The sequence below is a fragment of the Crocuta crocuta genome, unplaced genomic scaffold, assembly GCF_008692635.1.
Source record: "Crocuta crocuta isolate KB4526 unplaced genomic scaffold, BGI_CrCroc_1.0 scaffold139, whole genome shotgun sequence".
NCBI lineage: Eukaryota > Metazoa > Chordata > Mammalia > Carnivora > Hyaenidae > Crocuta > Crocuta crocuta.
Window position 1 is genome coordinate 9,570,052 of NW_027533258.1, and position 10,380 is coordinate 9,580,431.

The window sequence follows — 10,380 nt, forward strand, 5'->3', positions numbered from 1 at the left end:
CCCTGCTCCAAACCAGTCTGGACATTCATGTTGTCCCTAAATGCCTCTCTGACCTGAAGTCCGGTGCCTCCAGGGAGAAAATGCCAATTCTTTGTCACCTACCCAGACAGTGGGTGGTTTCTGGGAGTTTTAATTTAAAGTCGCCACCTTTAAAGGCTGAAGTTCATGTTTATCCTAAGTTTGACGTTTGCCGTCTTTCCCTCGAAGCTGGAAGGTCTATGCCCCCGGCTTTCCTGGCATCATAGATGTCAGCAACTTTGAGGAGATGGAGACAGACAAGAAATTTGCCCTGACCAAGATGGCACCTTGTGCGGCCCAAGCGGACAGGTGATGGGGGAAGCCCAGGCTTGGGAGGAAGGCGGAGGGCGTGACCCGAAGGTCGGGACGATGGGGCCCCAGCAGCCAGGAAAGATCACAACTAGGGTTTAGTCCAGGAGTCAGGGCAGAAGTGTCAGAGGTGACCCCAAGGGGATCACCTGGCAGGGAGGTGGCTTCAGGCCAGAACGGAGGGGACTGGGCAGGAGTCCAGAGCAAGGCGAGGATGGCGGGAGGGACTTAAGGGGGGGGAGTGGGCGCAGGTCCGTCACTGGTGTCTGTCCTTCTCCTTCCCCGCCACCCTCCACAGCAGCGGGAACCAGTACCTGCCTGGCTTCCCCATGAAAATTGACTTCCCGTCGCTGCTGCACATGGACCCCAATATTCGCTACTCGGCCACCAAGACGGTCTCCCTGCTCTTCAACGCCATCCCTGCGTGAGGCCACTGCCCCCCCCACACACCCCTGCTCACTCTGCCTGTTGCCTCTGCTCTTCCATGCGTATCTCTGTCCCTGTGTCCGCCCCTCTGTCCCCATGTCCCCTCTCTGTCCCTAACTCCCCCTCTGTCCCCATCTCCCTCTTCTCAGTCCCCATCTCCCTCCTCTCAGTCCCCATCTCCCCACTCTCTGTCCCCATGTCCCCCTCCCTGTCTCTGTCTCCCTGTCTCTGCCCCCGTCTCCCCTCTGTGTCCCCATGTCCCCCTCTCTGTCCCCGTCTCCCTCCTCTCAGTCCCCATCTCCTCCTCTCAGTCCCACTGTCTCCCTCACTGTCCCTGTCTCCTCATCTCTGTCCCCATGTCCCCTCTCTGTCCCCATGTCCCCCTCTCTGTCCCCATCTCCCCCTCTCTGTCTGTTTCCCCTTCTCTGCCCTCATGTCCCCCTCTCTGTCCCTGTCTCCCCATCTCTGTCCCCCCCTCCCCCCCTCCATTCTCTCTCTCCCCATCACCTCCTGTTTGCTCCTTTGTCATCCCCACTCTCTCCATCCCTCAAATCTAGGAAATGAATGGAGCGCCTCCTGAGTGGTGAGCTCAGTCCCAGGCCCTGTTGGTGGGACCATGTCAGGCGGGCAGGGGGCCAGGCCCTGAGGTTTTAAGGAAGTGAAGTCCGACCATGTCACATTCAGACCCCAGAACCAACACCTTCAAGCTGCATAACCCTGATCTTCACTTAGCCTCTTAACAGGTTCCTCCTCATCTGTTGGATGATGGGAATATGCACACCTGCCTCCTGGGGTGGGGGGGGGAAAGAAGCGAGAGAGACCCAGTACCACAGTCTCAGTGGATGGGACCCAGTAGTGGTGTCAGGCCGCGCCCATGGCCGCAAGGGGCTCAGTGTCCCCAGCAGGACATCCGCGCAGCAGAGGGGCCGGATGCTTGTCCGTGGGGCTCCTGTGCTGGCCTGTTTCTCTGGGAGGAGGGCTAGTGGGGGGGGCTGAGCAGGGAGCTGAGAAATGCCTGAGGGCGGCTGCAGGTGGCTGGGCCTCGGGCAATGACCTGGGAGAGGCGTGGCAGGCCGGGGACCAGAGTCACCTGAGCTGGCCCCGGGGCGGATGTGTGGGTTTGAGAGGAGAGGAAAGGCCCGGAGGNGGTAGGAGTCAAGGAGAGTAGGGGCTGTGGCCAGGCTCCAGGGTGCCGCCACCGCAGGTCGCTCTGGAGAACAGGTGCGCCAGGCCCTTGGACAAGGAAGACCTTTTCTTCCTCCTTCATTGACTCCTCGCTCTCTGCTTTAGCACCGAGCTCTCACCTGCTTCGGGCCCTCTCAGGGCAGCCCTCCCGGGTGGGTGCTCAGCAGGTACTCAGGAAGTTGTCCCTGGGGCTGTCGGGTCACAGATGCGTCTTTGCCCACATCCCCCGAGGCACCCCAGCACACTCACACGGCCCGCCTTCTCCACAGCGCGGCAAACCCACCTGCTGAGGGTCGCGTTCTCTGCCCTCAGCCTTGAGCCAAGTCCTGGCTCTCGGGGGCCCATAGGATGATGTATAATAAAGGACGGCAGGTGCACACCGGGTTTACGATGTAATGCAGGGAGTGGTGAGCGTTGGGGGAAGATGCACACCCACTGTGTGTTCAGGGGTGTCAGGCCATGCTTCGTGGTGGACAGGGTGGCATGTGGGACACGGCTTATTCCCAGAGGCACATGTGCCCTGGGCAAGGAGGGGAGCAGATTTCACGCCAAGCATTTTTTAAGTTTATTTATTAATTTTGAGAGAGAGAGAGAGATCGAGCAGGGGAAGGGCAGAGAGTGAGGGAGACAGAGGATCCAAAGCAGGCTGTGAGCTGTCAGCACAGAGCCGGATGCGGGGCTCGAACCCACGAACCGCAAGACCATGACCTGAGCCGGAGTCGGCCGCCCATCCGACGGAACACCCAGGCGCCCCGAGCATTTGTTTCCGGATTATAAAACAACACATGCTTGCTGTAAAAGCTTCAAGCAGGGCAGGCACCCACAGAGTGAAAAGTGCACGGCCCCCCAGGCTGCCAGGCCTCTGTTTACCAGTCTGGGGTGCAAACCATACGTCTGGTTATGTTTCGTGAGAAGGCCGTGCTCGGTAGGACCGGCTGGTGACAGGCTGCCGAGCCGGCCCTAGAGGCTGGGGCTTTGTCCGGTAGGCAGTCAGGTGCCAGCGAAGGTCTGTAACTAGATGGAAACCTGGAGAAAAGCCAAAACACCAACGAAGGTGTGCTATCTGCAACACATAGCCACGTGTGCCACTGCGCGTCTGCATTTGGAGTCACCCCTGTGAAGCCTCGACTGGCCACTAGACTTCTTTTCTCGCGTGCACACTGTTAGGCACCTCTGCTTTGGGCATTGACCTTGTCGGGTCCCTCCAGGCCTCTAGGCTGGGGGCACAGTGTCCCTGGCAGCCCCTGGCCCCACTCTCGCTTCCCTTCCTCCTCAGGTCCTTGGGCATGAAGCTCCGGGGGCTGCTGGACCGCAAGGGCTCCTGGAAGAAGCTGGATGACATCCGGAATATCTTCTGGTGTCACAAGACCTTCACGTCAGGTGCGCAGAGCCAGGCAGATGTCTGTCCCCCGCCGTACCCCGTGCTCAGAACCCTCCGCCCCATTCTGGGAAGGGGCCCTCCTCCAGCCGTCGCAGGGAGACTGTGGGGACCCAGGGCGTGGGGCTCCTGGTTTCATGAGTGGCAAGCGTCACAGACTCCCCTTACGAGCTCACACCGTCTCCCCTTTCCCTGGGAGGGGACAGGAATAAGGGAGTGAGGACAGAGAGACACTCCGCCTGCCTGAGAGAGGGTCAAGGGTCATTCAGGGACTCCTGATCCTGATCAGGGGGGCACTGGCCTCTCTTCCCCCACCCCCACCACCAAGAGTTCTGGTCTTTGGGGCCAGGCTGAGATTCAGGTCTCTGTACTGCCACTCGGCTGGGCCAAGTCACTCCGTCTCTTTGGCTCCCAGCGTCCAGAGTGAGATTGATTAATTTCACTCACCTCGCAGGGCTGCTGGGAGGGAAGCCGAAACCACAGCCAGCAAAGGGCCAGGCACTGGGACGAGCTACGGAAGTGGCCTCCAGACCAAGCAGCCCCCTCTCTTGCCCCCTAGAGTATGTCACAGAGCACTGGTGTGAGGACCAGTTCTTCGGGTACCAGTACCTGAATGGTGTCAATCCTGTCATGCTCCATTGCGTCTCCAGCCTGCCCAGCAAGCTGCCTGTCACCAATGACATGGTGGCCCCCTCGCTGGGTCCAGACACCTGTCTGCAGATGGAACTAGAGGTGGGTGACTTGTCATTATGGATACAGGACGGGTGTGGAGGTAAGAGTGAGAGGGCTGGGGCTACATCCAGCCTGCAGGCCCCATCCTCTGGGCAGCCCCAGCTTTGAATCGGAGCAAATGGAGGCAAGGGCCAGAGGGGGCCCAGCCATGCCTGCAAGCCCGACACGGGGCCTGGTGCGGTGGTTTGAGCGAGCAGGACACACAGAGGAGCAGGCCCTGCCTGTGTTCTGGGGCTTCCGAGATCCCCAGTGCTGAGAGGCCCAAAGAAAGCTGTGTTAGGTCAGGTGGAAGGCAGTGCAAGTAGATACGAGAGGAATGACATGGAGAAGTGGGAGCCCTGAGGGGCTGGGAGCAGATGATGGGCCAGTGTCTCAGGCAGCCAAGCCCTCGGGCATCCTCTAGGAGGCTAGAAAAGTGGCAGTCAATTCTTTTTTTTTTTTTAATTTATTTCTGAGAGAGAGAGAGAGAAAGCAGGGGAGGGTCAGAGAGAGAGGGAGACACAGAATCTGCAACAGGTCAGGCTCTGAGCTGTCAGCACAGAGCCCGCCGCCGGACTCGAACCCACGAACCGTGAGATCATGACCTGAGCCGAAGTCTACGCTTAACCTGAGCCACCCAGATGCCCCTGTGGCAGTCGATTCTGTGTGTGTGTATTTTGTTGTTGTTGGATACACGGACAGGGTCACTGAGTGGCAAGAGCAGGAAGGACCAGGTATGGGGGTGCCGGGAGAGGATGCCAGCTTACACAGGTGGGAGGTTGCGTCAGGAGGGACTCAGCTGGACCTCATTCCGGACGTGCTGGGAAGGGTTGGGCATCTAACTCTGGACATTAGTGCAAGCGCCAAGCATTACTGAGGCCCAAATTGGGGTGGGAGTGGGCGGAGAACAGAGGGCAGTGGAGCGCGGGTCGGGGGCCGCTGGGAGCCTCTCTGCGCCTTCCCCAGAGGGGGAACGTCTTCCTAGCGGACTACTGGATCCTGGAGGAGGCCCCCGTCCACTGCCTCAACGGCCGCCAGCAGTACGTGGCAGCCCCGCTCTGCCTGCTGTGGCTCAACCCGCAGGGGGCGCTGGTGCCCTTGGCTATCCAGGTGAGACCTGGGGCGGCTTCGGGGACGGGCTCAGGAGGCACGCCCGCCGTCTTGAGCCTCACCCCCTTAATTATTCTTGGTCGCAGCTCAGCCAGAAACCCGGGCCCGACAGCCCCATCTTTCTGCCCACTGATTCCTACTGGGATTGGCTGCTGGCCAAGACGTGGGTGCGCAACTCGGAATTCCTGGTGCACGAGCACAACACGCACTTTCTGTGCACGCATTTGCTGTGCGAGGCCTTCTCCATGGCCACACTGCGTCAGCTGCCGCTCTGCCATCCTATCTACAAGGTCGGTGCGACCCCCGGGCGGGGCCAGAGGGGGCGGGCCGGCTCGGCCTGCTCCTCTGACCTTCGGCTCCTGCGCCCCCATCCCGCTCGCAGCTCCTGCTTCCCCACACTCGCTACACGCTGCAGGTGAACACCATCGCTCGGGCCACGCTGCTCAACCCCNGCCCCCCAGGCACTGGGGTGGGGTCTGGGCCGACCCCAAGCCCGGCTACCTTGTGTTCTCAGGTCACGTCCGGCGGGAGGCAGGCCCTCCTCTACCTCATAAGCACAGGTCTGGCCCACTTCACCTACACCGATTTCTGCCTTCCGGACAGCCTGCGGGCCCGCGGCGTCCTGACAATCCCCAACTACCACTACCGAGACGATGGCCTGAAGATCTGGGCGGCCATTCAGAGGTGCGGGGTGCGGGCCTGGGACCCTGTAGCCAGTCCGGCCTCCCCAGAGCCTCCCGGCTCACCCTGGACTCGTGCAGGCTGGGCCACTTGGTGTTGGGGGTCGTGGGTGTGTTTCAAGCCCCAGCACCGAGCACCCGAGGGTGAGAGTTGGGGTTGGGGTCCTCAGTGAAATGACAGGTAGCTGCGGGGCTGGGGAGGGGCTAGGCTGTGCATGATCGCAGGGGAGGAAGGAAAGGGCACCGTGTCCAGAGAAACCAGGGCAGGAATCAGGGGCGGGATCCCCAGGCTCTGCTCAGTGCACTGCCCACCCCCCCCACCCCCAGCCCACTGTGTGGGAAGGAGGCTCAGAGTACCCCTGACTCAGGAGAGCCCAAACCTCCTGGACCTGGGGGTCCCCCCTGGACCCCGGGTGGGCTCTCAGTGGACACTGGCTGTCTGGCTCTCCCCAACCTCAGTGGCATTGGGCCTTGGATTTCTGGTCAGCCTTGAGCGCAAGGTCACCTCCATGGCATTTGCATCTCCTTCCTGCAGCTTTGTCTCAGAAATCGTGGGCTACTATTATCCTAGTGACCTATCTGTGCAACAGGACTCGGAGCTGCAGGCCTGGGTCGGCGAGATTTTTGCTCAGGGCTTCCTGGGCCGGGAGAGCTCAGGTAAGCCCTCTCCATCCCCCGACCGCAAGCTCCCAGTGACTCGGTGCCCTCCCTGGCCTCACCTGTTACTTAGTTCTTACTTACGGACCCACCTTTGAAGTACATCCTGTGCTTAGGGGTTTTTTTTCCCCTGAGGCTTTCCCCCCACCTTTTAAACAACAAAATTTATTTTTTTAACGTTTATTTATTTTTGAGAGAGAGAGAAAGAGCATGAGCAGGAGAGAGGCAGAGAGAGAGGGCGACACAGAATCTGAGGCAGGCTCCAGGCTCTGAGCTGTCAACACAGAGCCCAACGCGGGGCTCGAACTCACGGATTCTGAGATCGTGACCTGAGCCGAAGTCGGCACTAACTGACGGCCCGGGCGCCCCACTTTAAATCACACGACGTCTGCCGAGGCTGGATTGAAAGCTCAAGACTAGCTGTCCTGCAGAATGTGTCACCTTCCAAATTAATCTAATGGCTTCCTCGTGAGGTCGTTCATCTCGCTCCTCGACCTACTGTGTATTCTGTCAATGGGAAGTAACATCTAAAGGTTAAATGTTTGGGGCAAGAATATTTCCCAAGTGATGCTTTGTTCTCACTGCGTCACACGGGGAAGCAAATAGTGTCCGGTTATCTCAGTATCAGTGATGCCCAGAGTGATTTCTGGGTTAAGGTGGTGACAGCCAGGTCTCTTCGGGATATTTAAAGGATGACCTGTCCCCTGCTTTGCAAGCCCACTGTTACCCTGGGCTGGCCTAGTCCTGAAAGCTTCTCCCCTAAAGGCAGGTTTGTTTTGTTTTGTTTCTATGTGGAGCTGTTTCTTGTTTAAGACCCGGGATGGGGGGAATCTACTTACTGTTGGTTGGCTCCCCTATCTTACTTTATTATTATTTTTAAAGTTTTTAATGTTTATTTTTGAGAGACAGAGAGACAGAGCTCGAGCCGGGGAGGGGCAGAGAGAGAGGGAGACGCAGAATCCGAAGCGGGCTCCAGGCTCTGAGCACAGAGCCCGATGCGGGGCTCGAACTTATGAACCGTGAGATCATGACCTGAGCCAAAGTCAGACACTTAACTGACTGAGCCACCCAGGTGCCCCTATCATTATTATAATTTTTAAATGTTTATTCATTTTGAGAAAGAGAGAGAGCACAGGCTGGGAGAGGGGCAGGGGGACAGAGAGAGAGAGAGAGAGAGAGAATCCAAAGCAGCCTCCACGCTACGCTGTCAGCACAGAGCCCGACGGCGAGGCACAAACTCACAAACTGTGGGATCATAACCTGAGCTGAAATCAAGAGTCAGAGGCCTAACGGACTGAGCCACCCAGGCGCCCCTCTCCTATCTTACACTCTGAAACTTGTCTCTGACCTAATACATCAGAACATTCTTCACCTTGACACACGTCTTTTCCAACAGTGCAGCCTTCTCGTAGTTCCTGTTTTAAGGTAAGACACACTCACTAATCAGCTCAGCCAGGATGACTTTTGCTTCCATGTTTCAAGGGGAACAAATAAACTATAGGAGTGACAGAAAAATTCCCACAGCTCGTCTGACCTCCCTCCCTCTTCATCTCAGCCCTCAGGGTTAGACTGTCGACCACGAAGAGAGCCTTCGGAAAATTCCCACACGCCCCCCGTCAGGTGCCTGGTCCTTCCTCCGACCCCCTCTGCCTCGCTCTCTCTTGACTGTGAGCCTTGACGCCATCTTTGACCCACTGTCACCACCCAGTCTCTGCATTATAGCAGCTGTCTCTCTACAGGCCTCACCTTCCTCAGCCCCTTGCTGCTTGCCCTGAGGGGCCACCGCCCCGGTAATCCTCTGAAATTCTGCCCAGAAACCGCCTGGCCTGGAACATTCCTTCCCACCCTGCCTTCGTACCATCTTAGGCATTCACTACACTCAACCAATAATTACGGGGCTCTTCATATTAAGTATTGTTCTAGGTGCTGGGGTTTGGCAGTGAACGTGACAGACAAAAATCCTGACCTTCATGGAGCTTAACATCCTTGTGGGGAGACTCTGATGATAAAGAAACACATATGTTCGGTGGTTGGTTATGAGCACCCAGAAAAATGAAAGAGCGTATTGAGGAAGGGGAGTGGGTTCAGATAGGTGGTCAGGGAAGCTCTCTCTGGAGGAGGCGATGTTTGACTAGAGACCTGAAGGAAGTGAGGGAGAGAGTTTGGTGGATAACTGGCCTAAGACTCTACAGGCAGAGGTAGAGCAAGTGCAAAGGTCCTGGGGTGGACATGTGCCGGTAGGCTTACGGAATATCAGGAAGGCCTGCATGGCTGAGTAGAGAAGGTGAGAGAACAGAAGGGAAGGAAATAAAGTCCAAGAAGAAATGAGAGCCCGATCGAGTAGGGCACTGGTAAGGTGAGGGGGTTGGGGGCCCATAGCGGGTTTTAGCAAGGAGTGACATGATCAGACTTACAATTCTAAAGGGCCAGGCGCTCTGGCTGTCACTTGAAGAACGGCTGTCAGGGGCAAGTTTGGAACCAGGCGGGTTCATGCAGGAGGGATGTGGTGGAGCCCGACGGTGGTGACACCAGATCGGCCCCTGGAAGTACCGGCTGATCTGAGCGATCCGAGAGAAACAGAAAGGAGGGCCCAGATGTTGGCCTGAGCAACCGTACGAAGATGCCAGAATGAGACCGCCGTGGGAGGGCCGGGCTTGGGGCACCGTGGGGGAGGGAGTCAAGCATCAGGTTTTGCAGAGGTTGTCCGGGAGGCCTCGAGGCTGCCCAAGTCAGGCCATCAGGTAGCGGCTGCCGACGTATGGCCATGGCCGTGCCTAGAGTCGGGATCCAGGTGGAGCTGGAGATGTGAACTTGGAAGTCGCCGGCCAGTGGGAAGCGGCTAGAGCCATGGATTTGGACGAGATCAGTGATGTACAGGGAAAGAGGACCTCAGTCTGAGCCACATAATGCCTTCCTCTGTCATCTTTTTTTCCGTTCAAAGCTCACCCACCTGGGGCGCCTGGGTGGCTCAGTCAGTTAAGCGTCAGACTTCGGCTCAGGTCATGATCTCACGGTTCATGGGTTCGAGCCCCGCGTCGGGCTCTGTGCTGACAGCTCGGAGCCTGGAGCCTGTTTCAGATTCTGTGTCTCCCTTTCTCTCTCTGACCCTCCCCTGCTCATGCTGTCTCTCTCTCTCTCAGAAGTAAGTAAAACATTTAAAAAATTTAAAAAAAAAGCTCACCCACTCTTCAACTCAGGGAGTCCCCTTCTCTTCCCATAGGAAAGTCTCCCCTGAGTGCTTTGACCTCAGTGCCTGTTTCTTTCCTCAAAGAGCCAAACCCTGGCTTTGGAGCCCCCCCTCCCCCCGCCCTACCTCTGCTTCTGTCACTGCGAGCTTATGAGTGACACTCTGGTCATCTGTCTCTGTCACTAAGCCCCACGGTGGGTGATCCGCTACTGGGTGCTTTGACAAATCTTGATGAACTGGGGAGAATTCAAACCTTAAGTGCTATCGGGGGCTGCAGATATCGGGGGCTTCTTGGCAATCAAGGAGCAGAGGCCCCTGGACTGTCAGCTTGGACTTGGCTTCTCCGTCGTGAGCTGTGCTGGCTGGGCGTTTTCTGGTCTGATCCCAGCACCCAGCTCGTATGCAGACCTCCTTCAGAGCCCGCGTGACCATCCCTCACCTCAGTCCACTCCTAATCATAGTCAGAAGCCAGTGGTGGCCAAATGCTCAGCGCTCGCGTCCTCACTTGCCCCTTGTGGTGGGCCCCCAGCTCCCGAGCCGCCCCGGGGAGGCCCACGCCCTCCCTCGACACCCTGTCCCCTTCCTCCCATGCCCAGGCTTCCCACGCAGGCTGTGCACTCCAGGAGAGCTGGTGAAGTTCCTCACTGCCATCATCTTCAACTGCTCCGCCCAGCATGCCGCGGTCAACAGCGGGCAGGTGAGGCTGTGGGGCGGGGGGG

General features: G+C 58.1%; 1 protein-coding gene across 2 annotated transcripts in view; it reads left to right on the forward strand.

The window, feature by feature from the left end:
- ALOXE3 (arachidonate epidermal lipoxygenase 3) overlaps window positions 1–10,380 on the forward strand; it is a 19,031-nt gene that overhangs the window by 2,108 nt on the left and 6,543 nt on the right. The window contains exons 4-12 of one of the 2 annotated variants that reach the window (XM_077746705.1): window positions 208–327; window positions 626–751; window positions 3,215–3,318; window positions 3,876–4,048; window positions 4,994–5,137; window positions 5,224–5,427; window positions 5,520–5,821; window positions 6,353–6,474; window positions 10,258–10,358. In XM_077746705.1, the coding sequence (XP_077602831.1) occupies window positions 208–327; window positions 626–751; window positions 3,215–3,318; window positions 3,876–4,048; window positions 4,994–5,137; window positions 5,224–5,427; window positions 5,520–5,821; window positions 6,353–6,474; window positions 10,258–10,358 (1,396 nt within the window). The remainder of the gene's footprint in view (window positions 1–207; window positions 328–625; window positions 752–3,214; window positions 3,319–3,875; window positions 4,049–4,993; window positions 5,138–5,223; window positions 5,428–5,519; window positions 5,822–6,352; window positions 6,475–10,257; window positions 10,359–10,380) is intronic. The other variant, XM_077746706.1, reaches the window with a different exon arrangement.